Here is a 26,694-nt window from a genome sequence, read left to right as displayed (position 1 = left end):
AAAAAATCGTATCCCTCCTTGAATAAATGAATTTTAGCAAAGGGACTACTAGTAAAGATTTTTCTTCAGATCTTAAAGATTTTGTGGGAGTATAAGGAATTAGAAATCTTTCTAAGAATGCAGGAGCTTTGTTTATTAGTATTTTATGTGTGAGTAACGCTATTTTATATGGAATTCTGTGGTTTACAGAAGCATGACAAGTCAACTCTATTTTCCAGTATTGAATAGCAGTATCATTTATCACCAAATAATCCACTTTTTACCCAATAGAACAGTGTCCCGCAAACTTTTTGAGCCGCGGCCCACTAAATGTAGTGACCGTGGCTCAAGGCATCCGGAAGTGTGCGGATGTCACCATGATGACATCATGACATATGTGCATGCATGCGAAGGCCCGCCAAATGGGCCCTGAATTGCCATTGGGGGGGGGGGCCAGCAAAAAAGAGGGCCGGAGAGAAGAAGAGACGCTGGCTGATTGCCTATAGGACCTGCCTCTCGATGCAAGAGGCATGGCCTGTAGGTAGTCAGCCGGTGCCTCTCCTCCATCTGAAATCTCAGGAGATCACAGTTTGCAATACACTGCCATAGAATATCAGAACAACTATAGCAGAGTGACTGGATCACACATTTTTGTTTCTTTGTGGCTTTTAAAGTCTGGAGTGATCATTGATCTTGTCTATTGTTGGAGTCTATAGAAAATAATTTCCTGTTCTTGACACTGTTTTTTGTTTGTGTACAGGTGAAAGGACTTGTGAAGCAACATATAGACTCATTCAACTATTTCATTAATGTGGAGGTACTATATTCTGCATAAACCTGATTACCTAGGAAAGTATTGTAGTGTTCCAATGCCTTTTACTTAATCTGTCTCTCTTTTCAGATAAAGAAGATCATGAAAGCTAATGAGAAGGTGACAAGTGATGCTGATCCCATGTGGTATTTAAGGTAAGCAGCAGAGACTGGCATAAGTGCTATCATGTTATAAAATAAACACGAGGATAAATTTTACTCGTGATTCCCTCCTGAAAGGTGATCCACTATTATGGGTAGAGCTGAGCAGAGTCTATCTGGTTAATAAGGAGATACAGTCAAACCTCGGTTTACGAGTAACCTGGTTTGCGAGTGTTTTGCAAGACGAGCAAAACACTCAGCAAACTTTTGACTCGTAAACCGAGCATTGACTCGATTTGCGAGCCCCCACTCGACCCGACCCGACTGCGGGAACCAACAGTATTGCTCCCCCCAAGGCCACCGGCGCTTCTATCGCCTCTTCCCCCCCTCCCCGACTGGCCCTGTCCTTACCCCTGCACCGCCAGTGATAAAAGTGCCTGCCGCTGGTCTGCTGCTGAGCCTTGAGCATCTTGAGCTCAGGCCTTCTGATCTCACCCTCTCCGAGATTCTCATGAATCTCGGAGAGGGTGAGATCAGAAGGCCTGAGCATGCACAGATGCTCAAGGCTCAGCTACGCTGATGACTTCACAATTATTATCCCATTTGCCAACTCCATCTCGGAAACAATTCCAAAAGCATCAGAAGCCATAAACTTGCTGGAACATTGGATGACAGACTTCAAACTCAAGCTCAATACTGAGAAGACAAAATTCTTTGTCGCTTCACCGCACCCTCTTGACACCAAAACCCCACTAGACATCAACAAACATAACTATCCCATACAGCCCACCATTAAAATACTGGGTGTAACTCTGGACCAATGCCTCACCATGAAAGATCAGGTGGACTCCCTAATCAAAAAGAGTTTTTTCACCCTCTGGAAACTTAAATCCATTAAAGCATACTTTGTTAACTCTGCCTTCAGAATCTTGGTACAATCCCTCATATTAAGTCAACTCGACTACTGTAACATCGCCTACTTAGCAATCCCCCAAAAGAATATGCGACGATTACAACTAATGCAAAACACTGCGGTCAGACTAATCTTCGGTCTAAAGAAGTTCGATCATGTGACGCCATACTTCAAACAGCTACACTGGTTGCCGATGGAAGCTCGTGTAAAGTTTAAATTCGCCTGCCTCTGTTTTAAAGTTTTCTACAGTCTAACCCCTAAATACATCACTGACCTATTCTCCTTCTCAGCCAACAAACACAAGAGAAGCTCCCACTCGCACTTCGTTTCTCCCCCGGTTAGAGGATGCAAACTAAAAAAACACCATGAGCATCTTCTCTCACATCAGGCTGCCCTATGGGGTAAAGATCTAGAACAACTCCTATTGCCCACCACTTATGAGGTATTCAGGAAACGCCTCAAAACGCACCTATTCCTAAAATACCTAGACAGCTGACCCACTTCCCTCCTTCCCCTCTCTTGCCCTTTCTCCCCATTGTTCCCACATCCCTTAAGTTAACTCAACTTGTACGTCAACTCAACTTGTACCCCACTAATCTTCTGTAAACCGCATAGAACTTAACGGTATTGCTGTATATAAACTGTTATTATTATTATTATTATTAAGCTCTGGGTGCACAGCAAGATTCAGAGGCCTAAAAAGTCCCTCCTCTCCCCCCTTCTTCCTCCCTGCTGTTCGCAAATCTATGATCAATTTGGAATGTAACCACTTGTAACTACTTTCTCCTTGCTGTTCGCAATTCTATGATCAATTTTGGTATGTACCCACTCGTAACTTCTTTCTCCTTGCTGTTCGCAACTCTATGATCAATTTTGGTATGTACCCACTCGTAACTTCTTTCTCCTTGCTGTTCGCAACTCTATGATCAATTTGGCATGTAACCACTTGTAATTTGTTCTAACCAATGTGAACCGCCTAGAACTCTTCTGGGTATGGCGGTATACAAAAATAAAGTTATTATTATTATTAAAAAGATAGTTTTGATTATCGGCACTTGGACGGCCTGTCTTTTTTTAAATCGTCCAAGTGCCGACTTGGGTGGTTTTTTTAGATGTATTTTTGTTTCGATTATGAGCCCCATACTGTAAATCAAATATAAATCACATATTTTTAAATCAGTTTTATGAATGAGAATTTAGTCCAGAAATAACTACCTATATAATAATAATAACAGTTTATATACCGCAGGACCGTGAAGTTCTATGCGATTTACAATGATTAAAAGTGTCACAGATTGAGTAGAACTAACAGAGTTAACGTTTAGCGGTCAGTTATTGTGGGGAAAGATTGTGCAAAGCAGCTGCCTAAGTACTTTAGAAACAAATATGTTTTTAGGTGTTTCCTAAATTCCTCACAAGTATTCGCAAGCATGAATAATTGTTTCAGATCTTTACCCCATAATGCTGCCTGATATGAGAAGAGATGTTGATGATGTCTTTTAAATTTACATCCTCTAACCGGAGGAGAAACAAAATTCAAGTTTGAGCTTCTCTTATGTCTATTGGTTGAGAAAGAGAAAGGGTCAGTTATATATCTGGGGGCTAGGCTGAATAGTACCTTAAAGCAAAAACATGGGCAGTATTAAACGTCTTAGCAAAATTAGAACACCCACTGCTGTACCTAAAGAAAGATATGGCGATACTCGAGAGGGTCCAGAGAAGAGCAACAAAAATGATAAAGGGCATGGAAAACCTCTCGTATGCTGAGAGGCTGGAGAAGCTGGGGCTCTTTTCCCTGGAAAAGCGGAGACTTAGAGGGGATATGATAGAAACGTATAAGATCATGAAGGGTATAGTGAAGGTAGAGAGAGACAGATTCTTCAGACTGGCGGGGGCAACAAAAACTAGAGGGCACTCAAAAAAATTGAAGGGAGATAGGTTCAGAACAAATGCTAGGAAGTTCTTCTTCACCCAGAGGGTGGTGGACACCTGGAATGCGCTTCCAGAGGGGGTGGTTGAGCAGAGTACGGTTTTGGGTTTCAAAAAGGGATTGGACGAGTTCCTGAAGGGTAAGGGAATCCAGGGGTACAATTAGAGGGTTACTATACAAGACAAAATGCTCTTGAGTAATAGATCACTACAGGTCATTGACCTGGGGGGCCGCCGCGGGAGCGGACTGCTGGGCATGATGGACCTATGGTCTGACTCGGCAGAGGCAATGCTTATGTGCTTATGTATGCCTGACGCTGTTCTACTTGTCAATAGAAAAAGTAGTGTTGCTTATCAGATATTTTCCATAGATAACAAGATTGATCAGGAGCAAAACACTTCCCTAAGAATTATATTCATTTTTGAGCTATGCAATTTAACTGAGGAGCTTGGGCTGGGGAGCCGACCTGGGCCCGTGCTTTCTGAAAAAATCTTGCCCAGTCGCCATCCTGCAGTCTGGCACAAAATGCCTGGGTTCCGAATCTGTGGACTCTTTTGGCACTGTGCATGCACCTCAACCGAGCCCTGCCATATTTGCAGGGTGGGCCCTTTCTCCGGATTTTATTAGGCTCCTCTGAAAGGCGTATTCTTCGGACCCCGCTTGTTTGACACAGTGCGTCGGATCTTTTCGATCTGTTGTGCCTGTGGCTAAGCTTCCTGTTTGGGAGCCCTCTTGGCTGGCGGTCGTAGACCTTGATTGCAGTGGTTGCCGTGCAGATATTATGACTTTTCTGTCTTCTGCCACTGCCTTTGGTTTGGATCTGGCTAATGCCTTTGCTGGGACCGTTTTTTTCGGCTGCCCTGAGCATTCAGCTGGCCCCTCACAGATTTTTAAGCAGGCTTCTGTCTGCCTCTTTACTGATGAGGTTCTGAAAGAGCTCCATTTAGATTTTCTACCTTTCACTTCTCAGGCTTTGATCCTGGACCGTTTTCCTTTGCCTTTATTTATTTATTTTTTTTTGCTATTCAATCACACCTCCTTGGTCTAGTTACAGAACAATATGATGCCCCAGTAAGCTCTTTCCAACCTTCTAATCCTATGTCTCAGCTTATCACCTGTCTCCTGATTTTCAGTAGCTTTAAACAGCCTGAGAAGATTCTGCAGTGCCGCAGGTTTTCCAGAGCGCAGCTGTCCCTAGTGATGAGAGAGTGAGGTTTACGGGCTCTCAGGATCACAGGATGGATATTATGTTGCAAATATTCTTTTCTAGCAGCATCTTTAGGTATCCAAGTGGTGGTAGCCGTTTCCTTTATGGCGTGTGCCCGTCATTCTGGCCTGTGCATTGTGTCCTCTTCGGAGGTGCATGCCTGTCCTCCACTAGTGATGGTTGGTGTGGATTACTTACCGAATGCCCTTTATGATCTCATTCGAGTTCTTAGTAGTGCAGAAGTAGTGCACTGCTAGTGGTGTCTGCACACCAGACTCTTTGGATCCGTCCTTCGGCGGGGGATGTTGCCTCAAGGACAAGCTTCTTGTTGGTACAGGTCTGCATGACCCATACAGGAAAACTAGGGACCTCCCTCCCTTTCAGAATCACCGAACTCTGGAACAAACTTTCCTCCCCTCTTCGGAACCTGAGTTCTCTCCAACTTTTCCGCAAACATCTGAAGACCTGGCTATTCTCAAAAATCTGATACCTATTCCATCTCTGGCACTCTAAGCCCTCTAAAAACCCTTCATACTTGGACCTCTAACCTTTCATTGTTAGTTCTTTTCTATCCCATCTCCTGTAAACCGTGCAGAGCTCTACGAATGTGGAGATGATGCGGTATACAAACCTAAGGTTTAGTTTAGTTTAGGTGTTGCCGAGTGCCGCCCTAAGTCTCTCCCTGTGAACAAGTTTCTCCGGATGTCGGAAGGGGGTGGTAGTGCTCTTCGTTCCTCTCGGAGCTGTCGTCAGGGCTCCATGAGTTTTCCTCCCAATCCAGCGGTGCAAGCCAAGGGTTACATCCACATTACAACAGTTCCAGTTATAGGCGACCTCAGGTTTCTGTGCAGGGGCTGCGCCTAAAAAGCCCTGATGATGCCAGGAGTTGAGAGTGGCTTCCACATCTCGGAGGCTGAGTTCTCAGTTTTATCGGAAATGGACTCGACTTTCATCAGACACTAGTTAGTCCTCCTTTGCCTGCGTCCAGTTTTGTTTTGTTTGTTTCTGGACTCTAGCAAGTTGACCAGAATGGAGTCCAGGTCCGCGAGACTCTGCAATGCTTTTTAGAATCGGGATGCTGGATCCTGGATCCTGGATCCTGTTTCAGAACACAAGTCAGGTTTCGGCGGATACTCCTTATTCTTCTTCGTACCGGGGCGGCTCGAAGGATTGGAGACCCATTCTGGATCTGATGTTGATCACCTGCTTCTTGCAGATTCCTCTTTTCCGAATGGCAATGGGGTATGTGGTATTAGCTGCTGTCTCTCCTGGAGAGTTTCTAGCGTCCTTGGCTCTCATAGAGGTTATCCTCCATATTTCACTCTACCAGAGCATCACTGGTTTCTGTATTTTCCATGTTTTGCAACAGCATTTCAAGTTCACAGCTCTGCCCTTGGGCCTTGTGACGGCGCACCACACTTTCACCAAGGTGATGGTGGTTGTGGCAGCTTTCCGCCAGCAGGGAATCCAAGTCCACTCTTCTTGTCGGGAGTACGACAGTGCATTGGCAAGTTCAGGAAGTGACGCATGAAGCTTGGCGTCCTCCCAGTCCCTGGAGTTTCTGGGCCTTCTCTGTTTCCAGACAGGATCGTGTATTTGTTCTCGAGGCACGTAGACAGAACCTTCAACAACAGATCAGAACTCGGAGAGAGTGAGACCAGAAGGCTTTGAGCATGCGCAAATGCTCAAAGCCAGTCCAGCCTAGCCCAGCCCAGAAGAGGGAGGATCTTTCGGGTACCAGCACTGGTGCCAAGACAGGGTAAAGTTAGTGTCTTTGACGTGCTTGGGAGGGAGGGGGGCAGCGCGAGCGGGGGGGATGCCGGATCACGGGGAGGGGTTTGGAACAGTGTCGGATTCCTCAAGGGGGGGAGAATGGAGCAGCGCCGGTAGCCTCGGGGGGGGGGGGGGGAGGAGGTGGAACCAATCAAAGCAGTTTCCCTTACTTCCTATGGGGAAACTTGCTTTGATATACGAGCAATTTGGTTTACGAGCATGCTTCTGGAACGAATTATGCTCGTAAACCAAGGTTCCACTGTATTTTAAATTGATGTAAACTGAGTCGAGGTTTATTATATGAAGATGACCTGGTCTATATATCCTAAGTTTTAGGGCCTGTTTTACAAAGCTGCGCAGCAACAGCCCCGAAGCCCTTTAAATCTCTATGGGCTTCGGGACCATTACCGCACTGCAGCCACTAGTGCAGCTTTGTAAAACAGGCTGTTAGTTTACTTCTCATCCAGCTGTGTCCAGGTTTCTGGGAGGAGCACTTCATTTGCGACCTCCCTTGTGTCTTCTTTTCTCTTTGGGAGAGGCCACTTTCGAACTACAGAGGATGCTTCTTTTCTGGATTTGACAGTCAAGACTGTCTTTCTGGTTGCCGTTATCTCGGAACAGTGTTTTACAGTGCTTCAGGCTCTTTTGTGCAGGGCGTCCTTTCTCCATTTCCCGGATGCAGGAGTTTTCTCCATTCTGTACCTTCCTTCCTTTCTACCAGCAGTGGCTTCTTACTTCCCTGCCACCCGGGCAGTTTTTTTTGTCTGCTTTTTCTTCCGCAGGCTCGAAGCGAAAGGATTGGATCTTGCACAAGTTGACTGTCAGGAGTGTCTTGCTCCACTGTTTGGAGAGGACTAAAGATTTCCGTCTGTCTGATCGCCTATTTGTTCTGACTGCTGCGCCTCTCCGTGGTCAGCTGGCAGCAAGACTTTGATCGCTCGATGGATTTGAATGGCGATTTCCATCGCCCACGGCAAGCAGCTGCCGATTTTGCTTAACGCCCACTTGACTGGAAGTGTGGCAGAGTCTCGCCTGATTTATCCTGATGAACTTTGCAGGGTGGCTACTTGGTCCTTTCTTCATACTTTTACCCGGTGTTTTACCAAGTGGCTGTAGTGGCTTGTTCTGATGCTGTTTTTTTTAGGACCTGCCATTGCTTTGGTAAGTCATCTAGCATACGGAATCCGGAAGGTACTGGAAGATTAGGTTTATACCTTCGATAATCTTCTTTCTGTTAGTCCCTGTAGGATTCCATATAACCTACCCCCCTCTGTATATACTCAGTGGTTTGGAATAGCCTGCTTTTTTCTGCCTTGATGATTCTCCTCACAGGCTTGAATGCTTTCCAGCTAGTTAACAGATCCTGTAAGGAGTTTTCTGTGAGTATGTGCATTACCGAAGGCCTTTCTTGGGGTGCTCGTTGCACACAGCAGGTTAGTTCTACATTGTTCCTCAATGTTTTTTCCGAGTTGTCTTTGTGCTTGTTTATTGCTTATTAATATTTTGCAGAGTAAACCTGTTCAAGAATTGCTTATGTTGCTGGGGATCCTCCCCCGTACCCCCTCGTCATGGATTTGTTCAGGTATGTTGCTTGGCTTTGGGACTTAACTGGATATATTTAGTAGCTCTCAGGCTAAGAGGGAGGAGCCTGTGCTCAGAAAAGTTTGTGGATTTCTGCAACTCCTGGATTATGGGTTGGGATTGAACACCTGGCGTATGGAATCCTAAAGGGACTAACAGAAGATTATTGAAGGTATAAACCTAATTTTCAAGTACCTGGGGCAATGGGGGGGACTTGCCCAGGGTCTCAAGGAGCAGCGTTTAGGGTGCTGAGGCTGTAGCTTTAACGACTGCATCTGGAGTGTGGTGCCAAGAGGAGCACATTCACAGTGCCAAGACCAAAAAAAAAAGGCGTTATCCGCATAGACTTGTAGCATGCTCGAGATGGTCTTGGGAGCACAAGTCTATGTTAAGCGACCGAAGACAATAATCAGGTGTATAAAGCAATGTTTGGAAGGAACTTTGGTATGTAACGCTATAGAAAATATTTGTCACATGTAAGCATCAGTGTTTTCATGTTGAGAGTATAATCTAATCTAATCTAATCCTTAGGTTTGTATACTGCATCATCTCCACGTTCATAGAGCTTGACACGGTTTACAGTAGGAGAAATAGGAAGGAACTACAACAGAGGGTTAGAGGTAGAAGTGTGAAGAAAATTTAGAGGACTTGGGATGCCAAGATATAAGAGTTTCCTTGATTCCTAAGTTGGAGGGAGACTTACATTTTTTGAGAAAAGCCAGGTTTTCAGATGTATGCGGAAAACTTGGAGAGAGCTCAAGTTCCGAAGAGGGGAGGTAAGGTTGTTCCAGAGCTCAGTGATTTTGAAGTGGAGGGAGGTCCCTAGCTTTCCTGTGTGGGAAATGCCTTTTAGCGAGGGGAAGGATAGTTTTAATTTGTGGGAGGATCTGGTGGTGTTAGGGTTTGAGGAATTCCAAGAAAGAGGGATAAAGGGAGGGAGGATACCATATAGGATTTTGAAAGCTAAACAGGCGCATTTATAGTGGACCCTGGCGATTATCGGAAGCCAGTGGAGCTTGGCCAGGAGCGGGGAGACATGGTCAAATTTACTTTTAGTGTGTGTGTATAGATCAATGAAAGAAATTCCTGTTTTTAAGCATTTTGAATTGTATTTTATTAGAAAGCAATACTCTATGCCACTTTTGTATTCCATAGTCCCCTCTATTCCTGAAACTTTGCTTGGCCATTTTATATTCTCCTGTTTCTGGTTCCTAATGCTGGAAGTTTTTTTTTTTTATTGTAGATACCTGAATATTTATGTGGGAGCACCTGATGTTGAAGAAAGTTTTAATGTCACCAGACCCGTCTCGCCTCATGAGGTAAAACTGGAGTTCAAAATCTATTCCCCCCCTCCCTTGTCCTAGCAGAGCTGGTTGCACTCAATCCTTTGTGCTTTCATTAAATAATATTGTATTCTAATCTACGGTAATCTTTGATTTATATACCAGGTCATCTCCCAGTGGAACTCAACTCGGTTCACATATAATTAAGATTAGAGTACGTATCAGAAAACATAAGAGAAGGAAGAACTAATTAAAAACTAAAGTACATAAGAAAAGCATAAGAAAAATAACTTTAACATTATCATTTCGTTGAGGCTGTAGTTAAACCATTTAAAAATTGCAAGAAGAAAAAATTTTTTTCAGGAATTTACAAAATAATTGCAGCTGGCCTATAAGCCTAATAATAATAATAATAATAATTTATTTTTATATACCGCCATACCTGGAAGTTCTAGGCGGTTTACAACAATCAACCCCTTTTTCCTGCTCCCCCTGCCCAGCAGTACGCCTCCCTTCCTTTTTCTGCCCCTCCATTTCCCTGTACTGCAGCGTGTTCTGGTGGCGGTCTTCTGGGGTCTCACCCATGATGGGTACTGCTTTGGTACATCCCATCAGTGAACTGAACTGGGATGGAGAGAAGGAGAAATTAGGTTCTTACCTGCTAATTTTCTTTCTTTTAGACTCTCCAGACTGGTACAGTCCCCACCATGTCTGCTGTTTTAAGGGATTTGTGTGAAGAGTGTGAATTTTTTTTTTTCCTGCAAGTTCTAGTATTTTTCTAGGGTTGGTAAGATCAAAAGAACAGCAGCTGTGGCTCAGCTGGTGTAGCTGTGGGGACTTTTGCTTAAGGGGTTTTTTTCTATACACTTTCCAACAGTATTGCTCTATGTTAGTTGTTACTCCTGTTTGGCGTCATGTCCCTGTTATAATTAGTACTTCTTAGTTCTACTTGGCTATTTGGCAGACTATTTATTTTGGAGGGAAGCACATCTATTGTTATTACAGCCAAAAGTTTTTGTCTCAGTCTCCACCTGCTGATCATGGTGAGTTATTGCCCATCAGTGAACCGTACCGGTCTGGAAAGTCTAAAAGAAAGAAAATTAGCAGGTAAGAACCTAATTTTTGCTTACCGTGTCCATGTCTGGGTGAAGAGCCCATCTCATAAGAATATAAGAAAAGCCAAGGTCCATCAAGTACATTTGAAATAGTAGGAAGAACGTTACGCCTCTACTCTGTGATGCTCAAAATTAAACTCACTCATTGTCCATCCTTTTTAGACAAATATCCCTTATTCCAGTCCATGAGCCTTAAGATCTACAAACCAAAACCTACTGCCTATTCCCCCAATTAAGGAGCTCTTCTACACTCGCAATATAATTTTTTTTCCGTCATAGCACCTACACTTTGGAATTCTCTCCCCACTTGACATCCGATTAGAAGAATCTCTCGACAAATTTAAGAGCAAACTCAAAACATTCTTATTCCGAGACACATTTCTAACATGAGAGAAGAATACCTCTCTGATCAAGAATGAAAGTGAACCGCTTTTAAGAAGTGACCCCCTCCTTCTGTTTCCTATCCTCCTCCTTTTCACCATCCTTTTAATTATTTTTACTTTGATGTATTTTATTTTCCCAACCTAATCCCCCCACCTTACGTATCAAACCAGTCTGTTCGTCAATTATGTAATTATTTAGTAAATGACTTTTCTTTTTAGAACTATATTTTAATTTTAATATTGTAATTTTACTCTGTACACTGACCAGATACTTGCTGATGGTCAGTATATCAGATTTAGAATAAACTTGGAAACTTTTGTCTACTGAATGCTACAGAAGAATTTAAATATCTTTCTATGCCTCATTTTGATTTTTTTTTTTTCTTTTTGTTTTAGTGTCGATTAAGAGATATGACTTACTCTGCTCCTATTACAGTGGATATAGAATATACCCGCGGTAGCCAGAGAATTATTCGCAATGCTCTGCCCATTGGCAGGTAAAGTATTTAGTTTTTCTATACTGTTTCTCTGACTTACAAAGATGCATAAAGTGGTGAATTAGAGAGATTTGCAGTTAGTGAGTTTGATAGTTACTCTGTCAGTTTATCCATTTCTTGCATGACTGACTTTGACTTTGATTTTTATTTTTATAGTTGACTTCCGCTTTTGCTAAAACTTCATTGGCTTCCAATTATTTCTAGAGTCTATTTCAAATGTGCTTGCTTTATATTTAAAATCTTGCATGACATCTTTCCTTCCTTCCTTCCTTCCTCTGTTTTGGAATTCTACAAGATCTGAGATCAGATCTACTCAAAAACTTAAATTTATCTTTTCCTACGCTGAAAGGCGTTATCTATACTGGAAAACTAGGGAAGTCTCTTCTTTTCAAAATTACTGAGCTCTGGAATAATTTTCCTGTCCAGTTGCGTGATCTGGGCTCTCTCCAATTATTCCGAAAACATCTGAAAGCTTGGCTTTTTTCAAAATTGTGATCTTTGTTTTTCTTTATATTATCCTTATCCCTTATTGACACTCACTTATTCCACCTTATCCTGTACAATGATGCCCTCTGGAGGAGAGGAGAGGAAGCCCTAGACGGGAGGGGAAAGCCTGCATAGCTCACATACTGCAGGATATGGAAGAATGCGGAAAACATATGATAAAAGCGACCTTTGATGCATTTGAAACTTCTACCCGCACAGCCAGAGTAGCCATAGCAGCCAGACGCTTGGCATGGCTACGAGCCTCGGGGCTACGTGAGGACACCCATGAGCGTGCTCAGGGGAAAACTTATTATCCCAGGACAAGCAGGCATGATATTCTCACATGTGGGTGACGTCATCTACGGAGCCCCGATGCGGACAGCTTTTCAAGCAAACTTGATTGAAGATTTAAGTTTGCTCTGCTGCTCCACGCATGCGTGCCTTCCTGCTCCACTAGAGGGCGCATCCCCTCCTCGTGGTCTCCAGTTCGTTTTTTTCCGCGGAGCCTAGAAGTCGTGTATTTTTAGGCTCTGCCCCAACTGCCTTCTAGCACCGCAATTTTTACTTATTTTATTGATTAAAGTCACTGTGTGCGTTTTCTGTTTAGTTGTTCCTGCTCGTCGCAAAGTTACCTTCGTTTTGACCGACCCGGAGGCTTCCGGGTTGTCGCGGCCGCGTGGCTACGTGGGCTGCGGCCGGTTTCGTTTTCTATGTCCCGGCCTTTGACCGGTTTCAAAAAGTGCACCCGGTGCGAGCGGCTTCTCTCCATCACAGACCCGCATCGCCGGTGCATCCTCTGCCTGGGGGCCGCCCATCCAACCGATTCTTGTCCCCAGTGTGCTACTTTCCAGAACTGGGCCCTCTGTCGAAGGAAAGCCCGCATGGCGGATCTTTTCACCGCCGACCAGCCCTCTACCTCGGCCTCGGCCCCGGCTTTGACCTCGGCCCCGAATACCTCGGCACCACCTCGAGACTCGACCTCGAAGTCCTCGGGTATGCAGAAGTCCTCGGCTCCGGGTAAGTCCCCTCTTCCTTCCTCAGGTTCCGCACCGGCGAAGAAGCCAGCCTCGGGGACACTGGCGGCGCATGGTGGAAGTTCCATGCCTTCAGCCCCGGCGAAGTCCTCCAAGTCCTCGGGACGTGCCTCCACCACCCAGGAATACTCAAAATCGAGGTCGCCCTCGGTGGCGTGCACGCACCAAACTCTCCAAACCTTTTCCTCAGATGGCTTTGTAAAAACTGCGGCACCAAGACGGTACAACCCCAACCAGTACCGTCGATACAACACCAATGTAAAGCGGTATGACAACCAGACCAGATGGCCGTCACACAGACAGAAAGCACAACAGTCCAGCGCCCCTTACCAGCAAAGGCAGCGCCAGAGGGAACGAAAATAGCACAAGCCAGCCACTTCCACGGCACGAAAGCGGGGCTCAGTTTTTGACTCATCGACAACGCCCCCCACCCCAGTCGGGGGCCATCTCTCTGTTTTCCACAAAGCCTGGGAAAAGATAACAACAGACAAATGGGTGCTGCAAATCATAAAAAATGGATACCGCACCAGATTCCGCACCCACCCACCATCCAACCCACCAAAAGAAACTGCAGGGAACCGCAGCCAGAACTCATCTCCAGAGAGATAACAGCTCTCCTCCAAGAAAGAGCAATAGAGCCAGTACCCAAGTCACAGCACAACCAGGGATTCTACTCGCATTACTTTCTCATCTCCAAAAAGACGGGAGAGTTCAGACCCATCCGAGACCTACGAGGCCGAACAAGCACGTAGTCAAGGAAAAATTTTGTATGCACTCCTTAGGGACAATCCTACCATTAATTCAAAAAGACGACTGGCTGGCCTCACTGGACCTTCAAGATGCATATTAACACATCCCTATGCATCCCTCCCAAAGAAAGTTTCTATGATTCAGCACTTCGGACTCTCCTCTGCACCGAGAGTCTTTACAAAATGCATTGCTGTGGCAGCGGTCCACTTCCGCAAGAGCGCCATATGTGTGTTCCCTTACCTGGACGACTGGCTGCTGGTGGGTCCATCAGCCCGGGCAACAGCAGTAAATACAAAGAGGTCACTCCTGCAATCCCTGGGTTCCTTGTAAACATCAAAAAATCAGTACTACAACCAATACAATCAATAGAATTCATCGGGGCAAGGATTTGCACGCCCTTGAACACAGCCTTTCTGCCCCACTCAAAGGGAACAGCAATACAAAAACTGACTCTGAAAATATCAGAGACACGTACAGTCACAGCAAGGACAATACTAAGTCTCCTGGGCCATCAAGCAGCCGCCATGCATGTTGTCTCGCTCGCCAAGCTCCACATGCGACACCTCCAGTGGTTCCTCAGAAAAAATTGGAACCACTATCCGTGCTCTTCAATCTTTCCATGCGCACGGGAAAAGTACCCCTAGACTGGAAAACAGCTAACGTAATTCCACTCCACAAAAAGGGCTGCAGAACAGAGACAGAAAATTACAGACCGGTGAGTCTTACATCCATAGTGTGCAAACTCATGGAAACACTGATCAAACAGAATCTTGACAAAATTCTAGACGAAGAAAATTTATGTGATCCACACCAACACGGATTTACCAGGGGAAGGTCCTGCCAAACTAATCTGATTGACTTCTTTGACTGGGTGACCAGTCATCTGGATGCCGGGGAGTCCCTGGACGTGATATATTTGGACTTCAGCAAAGCTTTTGATAGCGTCCCACACCGCAGGCTGTTGAACAAACTAAAATCGATGGGATTGAGGGATACATTCACTACATGGGTAAAGGATTGGCTAGATGGTAGGATTCAAAGGGTGATGGTAAACGGTACCCCCTCCAAAACGTCAGCTGTGACGAGTGGAGTACCTCAGGGCTCCGTCTTAGGGCCGATTCTATTCAATTTATTCATAGGAGATTTGACCCAAGGGCTTAGAGGAAAAATATCACTGTTTGCCGACGCCGCCAAACTATGCAACATAGTAGGCAAAAGCAGTGTGCCTGACTTTATGACGCAGGACCTACGGCAGTTGGAACAGTGGTCATCAACTTGGCAGCTAAACTTCAATGCTAAAAAATGTAAAGTAATGCACCTAGGCAAAAAAAATCCACACAGAACTTACACACTAAATGGTGAAACCTTGTCCAGGACCACAATAGAACGTGATTTAGGAGTGATCATTAGCGATGATATGAAGGCTGCCAATCAGGTGGAGAAGGCTTCGTCCAGGGCAAGACAAATGATGGGCTGCATCTGTAGGGGTTTTGTCAGCAGAAAACCTGAAGTCATAATGCCACTGTACAGATCCATGGTGAGACCTCATCTCGAGTATTGTGTTCAATTCTGGAGACCACACTACCGGAAAGATGTGTTGAGAATTGAATCGGTTCAGCGAATGGCTACCAGGATGGTCTTGGGGCTCAGAGATCTCACGTATGAAGAAAGACTAAAAAAACTGCGGATGTACTCACTGGAGGAGCGAAGAGAGAGGGGGGACATGATTGAGACCTTTAAGTATATCACGGGGCGTATAGAGATGAAAGATGATATCTTCAGTCTTACAGGGCCCTCGATTACCAGAGGACACTCGCTGAAAATCAGGGGAGGGAAATTTCAAGGTGATGCTAGAAAGTACTTCTTCACCGAAAGGGTGGTCGATCATTGGAACGAGCTGCCTCAGCAGGTGATTGAGGCCAACAGCGTGTCAGATTTTAAGAGAAAATGGGATATTCACATGGGATCAATAGGGGAGTAAAAGTCAGGAGTGGGTCATTGGCATGGGCAGACTCGATGGGCTATAGCCCTTTTCTGCCGTCAATTTCTATGTTTCTATCCTCTGTCTCACAGAGTCACAATGGACTAGAAAATCTGCCACAACCTCTAGTGGTTGACACAACAGCAGAATTTGTTCAAGGAAAAGTTTTTCCAGCAGCCACAACACCAACTGACACTCACCACAGATGCCTCAAAGCAGGGGTGGGGAGCCCACCTCCTCCACCTGAGAACCAAGGGCCCCTGGTCCCCATCCGAGGCCAAACAACACATCAACCTGCTAGAACTCAGGGCAACTGGGAATGCCCTACAAGCCTTTGTCCCCTGGATCTCCAACAAGACCTTACTGATTCAGACAGACAACCAGGTGGCAATGTTCTACATCAACAAGCAGGGAGGCACGGGCTCACTCACCCTCTGCAGAGAGGCCCACAAAATCTAGACATTCGCTTTAGCAATCAACACACTCATCTAGGCCACCTACCTCCCAGGCCAGAACAACGCCCTGGCGGACAGCCTCAGCAGAAAGCTGGACCCCCACGAATGGTCCCTCCACCCGGAAGTAACCCAGGACCTCTTCCACAAGTGGGGCCTCTTTGCAGCGGAGGACAACAAAAAGTGCCCACAATTCTTCTCCAAAAGACCAGCACAATACAGCCAAACCAGGGACGCTTTTGCCATACATTGGGGAAAATACCTACTCTACGCCTTTCCCCCCATACCACTTATCCACAGAGTGCTCCAGAAGATCAGCCAGGAGGCAGTCACAGTGATCTTCATCGCGCCCTACTGACCGAGACAAGTGTGGTTCCCCTTCCTACATTGGCTGTCGACACGGCCACCGATCAGCCTACCACAGCGACCGGACCTGTTCACCAAGGATCAGGGACAAACTTTGCATCCCAGTCTGAAAACTCTAGCACTTACAGCATGGATGTTGAAAGGCTAACCCTGGACCCTTTCCACATGTCAACAGGGGTGACTGAGGTACTACTAGCAGCCAGACGCCCGTCAACTAGAAAATCATTCAGGCTCAAGTGGAAAAGATTCTACATATGGTGTGTTTCGAAAGGAGAAGACCACTGAACTGCCAGGTCCTAACAGTATTCCAATACCTACTTAACCTATCTAACCTATCTAAGACGGGCATCAGTACATCCTCCATAAGGGTCCACCTGAGCGCTATATCAGCGTTCCACAACCGCATCGATGACAGGACCCTAGCCACACACCCGCTAGTGTCCAAATTCATGAAAGGGCTTACAAACCTGCACCCCCTGGTCTGCCACCCGCGTGGGACCTGGGCATCATCCTCCACAGGTTAATGACGCACTCCAAGCCATTGGAGGAGGCGCCAATCAAATTCCTTACCTGGAAAGTAGTTTTTCTCATCGCCATCACATCAGCAAGACGCATTAGCGAGCTACAGGTCCCGGTGACATACCCACCATACACACAGATCCTTCATGATCACGCAGTGCTGAAAACCCACCCAAAGTTCCTACCAAAAGGTAGTCTCACCTTTTCACATAAACCAATCGATAGTGCTCCCCTCCTTCTGTCCGGGACCACATACCAACAGCACGGAACAACTCCTACACACCTTAGACTGCACCCTTGCCCTTCGCCTGTACATTCAACGAACACAACCCTAGCGAAAGGCAGTACAAGTATTCGTCTCCTTTGACCCCAACAAGCCAGGAACACCAGTGGGGAAATGCACTATATCTAACTGGATCTCAAACTGCATTGCCTCCTGCTATGAGCAGAAGGGAGTGTTCCTTGAGGGAAAGACCACAGCACACCAACTTAGGGCCATGGCCACAACATTGGCAAACCTCAGCAACACGCCACTTCAGGACATTTGAAGAGCGGCTACATGGTCTATCCTGCACACCTTCACCAGACACTATTGCCTGGATTGATCGCTGCAGTCTTTCAATGACTTTGGTCTCAACAAACTACGAATGGTGACCAAAACAGACACAGCAAAGGACACCAATATCTGGACTAGCTGAACAGGACTATTAGTCTGAATCAGATAGAAGAGATTGATAGACAGCTTATATTCTGCCAGGTTGGCACAGTTTGCACAGTTTGTTTTTGCACAGTCTTAGAAAAAAAAAAAAAAAGTGTTACTCAAACACCACGTTGGTGATATATTTTCTATATTTGCTTTCTGTTATTGAGATACATACTCTACCATGTTGGTAAATAAAAAAAAAGGAATGTTGGTCCAGTTCTAAGGACCAAAATAAAGTTCCTATTGTTTACAACGCATAACCTCTGACTGGTCTCAGTAATTGGGGTTTTTGTCTCTGTCCCTCACCTGACATTTATGCAGCCTCACCCTACCGCTGCAAGGTAGCAGGGACGCAGAGGGGACCCTACCCGACAGGGATCTCATCCTTTTACACCCTCTGCACCCCGCAGCTGGAGAGTCACCAAAAGTGGGGCTGACTTATACTGCTTGTCCATGGAGAAAGCAAAGTTACTTACCTGTAACGGGAGTTTTCTGTGGACAGCAGGATAAGTCAGCCACACTGACCCTCCCTCCTCCCCTATGGGTGACGCTGCAATAAGACTCAAGCTAGGGGAATCACTGGATTAGTGAGGGCCAGCACAGGTATATATAGGGCTACTTGCACATGCTCAGATGAGGCTCCCAAAAGCCTCACCTAAGCTCTGGGAGAGCAATTCCGAATTGGGAACGTAGATGACGTCACCAAAAGTGTGGCTGATTTATCCTGCTGTCCATGGAGAACTCCCGTTACAGGTAAGTAACTTCGCTTTATCTCCTGTAATGACAGAGCTAAGCAGAAAAAGAAGAGAAAGAAAAAGGAGGGGAAGGCTTTGTGTTTTGGGATTAGTTTTTTTAGCTGGGGGGGGTTCAGATTAGAAGACAGGAGTTAAACTTTAATGACTGTTTGTCTATAATGTGGTGTAAGTCCCAATAATTAGATAAATAATAAAGTCTGTGCTCAGGTCTAGAGAAACAGTCAAACAGTTTTAAATCTCAAAATTAAATAGTAAGGTTTGTGCTCAAGTTCAGAGAAATAGCAGTAACTTGAGCTCTGGTTTTGGAATCTGCAAGTTTAGCTGCTCCTTTACTTTCAAAATATATTTCCTGTGTATTAATACAGAAGTTAAATATTATGTGCATTTGTGTGTGGGGGTTTTTTTTAAATTTTTTTTTTTTTTTTTACAGAATGCCCATCATGCTGCGCAGCTCTAATTGTGTGCTCACTGGCAAAACTCCAGCAGAGTTTGCAAAGCTGAATGAATGCCCTTTAGATCCAGGTATGTATTTACAGTGCCAATCTACAATACTTCTTGAAGTTTCCATCTGAGATGTTAATTTCAAATGGTGGCATCTTTATAGGTCCATTTACAGATTCTCAGAAATAGTTTTCTGGTGATGGCAAGCCCTGTTTAAGAGTTTCAGGTCAGGATTGGAGATTCATTACATCTAGGCGTGCACACTTTGTATAATGCATGGAAATTATGTACCTATGCAAGAAATATACAGATGGAATGTGCTGAAGTATTCAAATAGGTGATCACAGCATGGAACAAAATAAGGCTGGGAACAATTCGAACAGCAACGCTTGTTTTGAAAGAGCTGGAATATCAGGCCAACAGCAGTTTGCAGAAGACAACAATGAGGGCAGCACTGATGCCAGTGTTGACAATGTCATGCTGCTATTGTGTTTCCCTGAAAATAAGACCTACCCTGAAAATAAGACCTGGCATCATTTTCGGAGTAGGTCTTAATATAAGCCCTACCTCAAAAATAAGCCCTCCTGGGATTCACTGGCAACTCTGCAACATGCCCCCCCCCCCGTGCAGTCGAACCCCTGCTGACTCGCCATCCTTCCCTCCCTAATGACCGCGAGTGAGCCCTATCTTCAACTGAAGCAGCGTCGGGCTGGCAGCACCCTAGTCATCAGTAATGCGGCAGAGTGAAATCCCTGATGGACAAGGCCAAGCAGCCTGTTTAGAGTGCTGATGGCCCGACGCTGCTTCTTTTGAAGGTAGGGCTCTCTCGCGGTCGGCGGGGAGGGAAGGATGGTGGGTCAGCAGGGGTGCAGCTGCGCGGTGGGGCATGGGGCTGTTCTCAAGGGTTCTGCTGTACAAGGGATGAGTGGGAGGGAGGGAAGGAAGGAAGGATAGAAGCTGGGCAAACGTCTGCTGCACAGGGGGATGGGAGGGAGGGGAGGAAAGATGTTGCATATGTGGGGGAGAGAAAGGAAAGAGGAAGAATTGGGGTGAAGGAGAGGAAAGGAGAGATGATCATGTGGATGAAGGAACTTGTAGAATCATCAGGCAGGAAGAGGAGGCGAGGTCTCACCGGAGCCTTGAAGAGGAAGCAAGAAAGCACACCGAGGATACGGACTTGCGACCAGCGAGGAAGCTGAAGAAAGGGAGATTGGCAATCATAGTAGGAGACTCAATCCTGAGAGAAGTGGACAGCCAAATAGCAGGAGGGAGAGAAGACCGACTAGTGACCTGTCTCCCAGGAGCAAGAACAAAGGACATCACCGACAGAATTGAGAAGATCCTGGAAGGAGCGGAGACGGAAGAGACGGCAGTGGTAATCCACGTTAGGACAAATGATATCAACAGAAGAAACTACAGCAGGACTGCACCAAATCAACAGTTCAAGTTCCTGGGAAGAAAGCTGAAGCTGAGGACACAGAAGATAGCGTTCTCAGAGATCCTGCCAGTACCGAGGGCAGACATGAAGAGGCAGATGGAACTACAAGCAATTAACACATGGATGCGGAAATGGTGCGAAGAAGAAGGATTCTACTTCGTGAGAAATTGGACAACTTTTTTGGGGAAGAACAAGCTCTTCAGGAGGGACGGACTTCACCTGAGCACGACTGGAACAAGACTTCTAGCAAACAACGTCAAGAGAGGAATAGAACAGGCTTTAAACTAAGAAGAGGGGGAAAGCCGACAGTCGATCGGACATCGACGGTTTGGATGAGAGTATCCAAAGAAGATACTGAGCAGGAGAAATGCTGGATAGAAACAAAAGGCAAACAACTGGAGCCTGAGGAACAAGAGAAATTGGCGAACAAAGGCAATGGGAAACAGCAAGAGCTAGAGGGACAGGTGGAATTGAGGAAACAAATTGAGGCAAAACAAGATGCGCCAAAGAAGAAGGAAGAAATGAACAAGACTCGGGGTCTGGCAGCTCAAAAAGGGGACGACAAGAGAAACAAATCACAGGGACGAACAACAGAGAAAGGAGAAAACCAGGACCTAACTTGCTTGTATGCAAATGTAAGGAGCCTGAAGAACAAAATGGGAGAACTAGAAATCATGGCCAAAAAAAGGCCCTGGACGTCATCGGAATCACGGAAACATGGTGGAACAAGGAAAACAAATGGGACATAGTACTACCAGGGTACAAACTGTATCGAAAAGACAGGACACAAAAGAAGGGTGGAGGAATAGCACTATTTATAAAGGACACCATTCACTCGACCAAAATGGATACGGCACTAGAGACGGATGGATTAGAATCATTATGAGTTAAATTACCAGGAAGAAATGGGCCTGACGTCAAATTGGGACTGTACTATCGTTCACCTGGACAAACAGAAGCAAAAGACAAAGAGCTGGAAGCGGAACTAAGGCGGGAATGCAAGAACGGAAATATCATGGTAATGAGGGACTTTAACTACCCTGAGATAAACTGGAATATCGGAAACTCAAACAACGCAATGGAAATGGAATTCCTAGAGGCTGTTTGGGACTGCTTCATGGAACAGCTCGTCAAGGAGCCAACGAGAGGGAATGTGACTCTAGACCTACTACTCAACGGGCTGGGGGACCTACAAAGGAAGTGGAAGTAATAGGACCACAGGGTGGGAGGGGATGTGCACAGATGGATCAAGCACTGGTTGTCGGGTAGACTGCAGAGGGTCGGAGTGAAGGGCCAATATTCTGACTGGTGGGGAGTCACAAGCGGTGTGCCATAGGGATCGGTGCTGGGGCCGTTACTCTTCAACATATTTATCAATGACCTGGAAAAGGAGGCAAAGTGCGAGGTTATAAAATTTGCAGACGATACCAAACTGTGCGGCAGAGTTAGGTCCAGGGAGGAGTGTGAGGACCTGCAAAGGGACCTGGACAAGCTGGAAGACTGGGCAAACAAATGGCAAATGCGCTTAACGTGGAAAAATGCAAAGTCATGCATATAGGGAAAAAGAACCCGTTGTTCAACTACAAATTGGGGGGAGCATTGTTGGGAGACAGCAGACTTGAGAGAGACTTGGGTGTGCTGGTAGATGCATCACTGAAGCCATCTGCACAGTGCGCAGCAGCCTCGAAAAAAGCCAATAGGATGCTGGGCATCATAAAGAGGGGCATAACAACCAGGACGCGGGAAGTCATCATGCCATTGTATCGAGCGATGGTGCGTCCACATCTGGAATACTGCGTTCAGTATTGGTCGCCGCACCTCAAGAAGGACATGGCGGTACTTGAGAGAGTCCAAAGGAGAGCAACGAAACTGGTAAAAGGGCTGGAACACTGCTCATACGCCGAGAGGTTGGATAGGCTGGGGCTCTTCTCTCTGGAAAAAAGGAGGCTCAGGGGAGATATGATAGAGACCTTCAAGATCATGACGGGCATAGAGAGGGAGGATAGGGACAGATTCTTCAGACTGAAGGGGACAACAAGTACGAGGGGGCATTCGGAGAAACTGAAGGGAGATAGGTTCAAAACAAATGCAAGGAAGTTTTTTTTCACCCAAAGGGTCGTGGACACTTGGAATGCGCTACCGGAGGAAGTGATCAGGCAGAGTACGGAACAAGGATTCAAACAGGGATTGGACGGATTCCTGAGGGATAAAGGGATCGTGGGATACTGAGGGAGGAGCTGGGATGTAACACAAGTATAGAAAGCTAACCAGGTAATAAGTATAGAAACCCAACAGGTCATGCATGTGCAAGACCGGAGGGTTAGGACTTCGATGGGAAGATAGGACTTCAATGAGAAACCAAGGTGGCAAGGGAGCCCCTTCTGGTGATTCAGACAGGTCGTGACCTGTTTGGGCCGCCGCGGGAGCGGACTGCCGGGCAGGATGGACCTATGGTCTGACCCGGCGGAGGCACTGCTTATGTTCTTATGACCACTAGGAAACAGCGATCACAACATGATCCAGTACAAACTAGAAGTAGGAACATCAAAAGGGAAGAGAACCACAGCAACAACTCTCAACTTCAAGAAGGGGAACTACGATGCTATGAGAGCAATGATAAGAATGAAACTCGGGAAAGGCTCGGGAAAAGCAAAGAACATGGAGCAAGCTTGGTCCCTGTTCAAGGACATGATACAAGAAGCACAGAACCTGTACATCCCCAGATTTAGAAAAGGATGCAAAAAGAATTGAACAAAAGACCCAGTGTGGATAAGCAATGCAGTGAGGGCAGCAATACAGGACAAGAAACTATCGTTCCGGAAGTGGAAAAAGGACAAAACCGAGGAAAACAGGAAGGAGCACAGGGAACACCAAAAAAAAATGTCATCGAGTGATCAGGAAAGCAAAAAGAGAATACGAAGAGAGACTGGCTAAGGAAACATGAAATGTCAAATCTTTTTTTAGATATATTAAAGGGAAGCAACCAGCGAGGGAAGCAGTGGGACTGTTAGATGATTGAGACATAAAAGGAGCGATAAGGGGGGAAAAGGAGGTGGCTGACAAATTAAACATGTTCTTCTCGTCAGTCTTCACAAGTGAGGACACATCCAATATACTGGAATCCGAAGAAATCTTTAACGGAGACCCAGAGGAAAGGCTTTCGACATTAGAAGTAAGCCTCAAAGATGTACTCCGGCAGATAGACAGATTGAAAACCGACAAGTCCCCAGGCCCGGACGGGATCCACCCAAGGGTATTAAAGGAACTGAAAACTCCAAAGAGTTTGCAACCTGTCCTTGGCAACAGGGGTGATCCCAGAGGATTGGAAAATAGCAAATGTCACACCTATCTTCAAAAAGGGATCGAGAGGAGATCCAGGAAACTACAGACCGATGAGTTTGACTTCAGTGCCAGGCAAGATGGTAGAAGCAATGATAAAAGACAGTATCTGTGAGCATATAGAAATAAATGAGCTAATGAAAGCGAGCCAACATGCAAAGGAAGATCATGCCAAACAAACTTACTACACTTCTTTGAAGGGATAAACAGCCAGATGGACAAAGGGGACCCCATTGATATCATAAATCTCGACTTCCAAAAAGCCTTTGTCAAGGTACCTCATGAGCGGCTACTTAAGAAACTGTGGAAACACAGGGTGGGAGGGGACGTACATAGATGGGTTAAAAACACTGGTTGGCAGGCAGAAAGCAGAGGGTTGCAGTGAAGGGCCACTACTCGGGCTGGAGAAGGGTAACGAGCGGTGTCCCACAGGGGTCTGTGCTCGGGCAGCTGCTGTTCAATGTGTTTATAAATGACCTGGAAGTGGGGATAAAGTGCGAAGTTATAAAGTTTGCAGATGACACTAAACTCTGTAGTAGGGTTAAAACTGTAGGGGAATGTGAAGAACCGCAAAGAGACCTGACAACATTGGAGAAGTGGGCGAATAAATGGCAGATGAACTTCAATATAGAGAAATGCAAGGTCATGCATATAGGGAAAAAGAACCCGATGTTCAGCTACAAAATGGGGGGATTGGCTCTGGGGGAAAGTAACCTCGAAAAGGACTTGGGAGTGTTGGTGGATACAACAATGAAACCAACGGCGAAATGCGCGGCAGCCTCAAAGAAAGTGAACAGAATGTTGGGTACTATCAAGAAGGGTATTACAACAAGAACAAAATAAGTCATCCTGCTGTTGTATCGTTGTAACAAGCCCTTACTATCTAAAGGCTGAAGTCCAAAGGGTGCTCTACATAGCAGACACTTTTTATTATCTAAAGCTTCTTACAAATACAGATGCGAAGACAATTGATTTCACTTCACAACAAGATAAGGACACACATCTCTCAAACATAAAATGGCCTTGTAGTATTTCAGCAAGAGAAGACAAACAGTGTCTGGATTTACAGCTTCAAACACAGCCTAAGGAAAACTACAAGATACATGATACGTGTCCCTTCAACCTCCTCTAGACTGACAGTCAATCCTGTCAGCTTTTCGTCTTCATTTCCAGTATATAGCCTGATGGGTTCGGGTATGCTATGTTCATCTTCTTCGGTAAATTCAGATGCAAAAAATGTGTTTAAGTTTGTCGGTGATTGCTTTGTCCTCCTTTAGCACTCCCTTTATTTCATGGTCATCCAACGGTCCCACCGCTTCCTTCGCGGGTCGTTTCCCCTTAATATATCAAAAGAACGGCTTGAAGTTCTTCGCCTCCTTGGCTATTTTTTCCTCTTAGTCTCTTTTGGCCCCGTTTACTGCCTTATGGCACCCGCGTTGATGTTTGTGCTTGTTCCAGTTTTCGTACGTTTTTGACCTTTTTCATTCCTTAAACGAAGTTTTCTTGTCTCTTATCGCTTCCTTCACCTGAACAGTGAGCCACGCCGGTTCTTTGTTCTTTTTCCTCTTTGATCTCTTATTGATACGCGGTATATATAGATTTTGCGCTTTGGAGACTGTGTCCTTAAAAAGGGACCAAGCTTGCTCTAGCATTTTTACAGTGCTTATCCTCTTCTTAATCTTCTTCCCTACCTTTCGTAATTCCCTTTTCGGAAGTTCAGTACCATGGCTGTCGTTTTGGACTGGTGTTTCTCCCCTGCGTCCAGATCGAAGCAGATCATATTGTGATCGCTGTTTCCCAGCGTCCCTTCTACTTCTACATCTTGTGCCGGTCCTCGTAGACCATTAGAATTAAGTCCAGAATTGCATTTCCTCTAGTGTTTTCCTTGACAAGTTGTTCCAGGAAGCAATCGCCTACAGCATCCAAGAACTTGGTCTCTCTAATGCAGCCGGAGGTGCCTAGGTTCCAATCTATTCCCAGATAGTTGAAATCACCCGTGATAACAGCGTTGCCTTCCTTGCAGTTACGTTTAATCTTGTCCATCATTTCCCCGTCAATTTCTTCGGACTTCCCTGGGGGTAGATAGTAGATGCCGATCTTCGTTTCCAGGCCATTTGTTCCCAGAATTTTGACCCATAGAGACTCTAACTTATCTGTCAGTTGTGGCGTGTTCTCTCCAGTAGATTCAATTCCCTCTTTGATGTATATGGCAATGCCCCCACCTTTTTGAGCCACTCTGTCTCTGCAGTATAGTTTGTATCCCGGTAGCACAGTGTCCCAGACGTATTCCTCAGTCCACCATGTTTCTGTGATTCCTATGATGTCAATGTTATCTTTTTGTGCCATAGCTTCTAATTCACCCATCTTATTTCTAAGGCTCCTTGCGTTCGTGTACATACACTTGAGTTTGTGGCCTGTTCCTTTCTTGCATTTCCTTCCCTCTTGTGTCCTTTTCGATATATCTTGCCTGTGATCCATGAATCTTTCCCTCTATCTTCTTGCACGGTATCCGGTATCTTGCACGGTGGAAAGCAGAGAACTTATGCTGCCACAAGCTGGCAGTGGGCGGGAAGCCAGCTACACATGAGCGGTATGGGCAGTCTTTTAAAGTTTTAAAAATGACAGTTCACTTTGAACGGTCCATGCCAGGTTTCGTGGATAACGTTGCCCACATGTGAGAATATGCTGCCTGCTTGTCCTGGGATAAAGTGGAATCTTAGAAAATGACACTGGACCCATCCAATCTGCTTATTCTTGATGGAATACACAGGGTCTTGTAGGAGTGTTTCCTGCCTCGCTTATGTCAAGCAAGCCTGAACCATCTTTCCTGCCTGAACCATCGTTGCTGCCTGATGCA

The 26,694-nt window shown here is 45.7% G+C and overlaps 1 protein-coding gene across 2 annotated transcripts in view; it reads left to right on the top strand.

Annotated features, from left to right (window-relative positions):
- The window catches only part of POLR3B (RNA polymerase III subunit B), a 184,536-nt gene that overhangs the window by 16,257 nt on the left and 141,585 nt on the right, over positions 1-26,694 (top strand). For both annotated transcript variants that reach the window (XM_033952054.1, XM_033952053.1), the window contains exons 3-7: positions 740-796; positions 881-945; positions 9,539-9,614; positions 11,473-11,573; positions 19,050-19,141. In XM_033952054.1, the coding sequence (XP_033807945.1) occupies positions 740-796; positions 881-945; positions 9,539-9,614; positions 11,473-11,573; positions 19,050-19,141 (391 nt within the window). The remainder of the gene's footprint in view (positions 1-739; positions 797-880; positions 946-9,538; positions 9,615-11,472; positions 11,574-19,049; positions 19,142-26,694) is intronic.

The sequence above is a fragment of the Geotrypetes seraphini genome, chromosome 7, assembly GCF_902459505.1.
Source record: "Geotrypetes seraphini chromosome 7, aGeoSer1.1, whole genome shotgun sequence".
NCBI classification, from domain to species: domain Eukaryota; kingdom Metazoa; phylum Chordata; class Amphibia; order Gymnophiona; family Dermophiidae; genus Geotrypetes; species Geotrypetes seraphini.
This window is presented reverse-complemented; position numbering and strand designations above follow the sequence as displayed.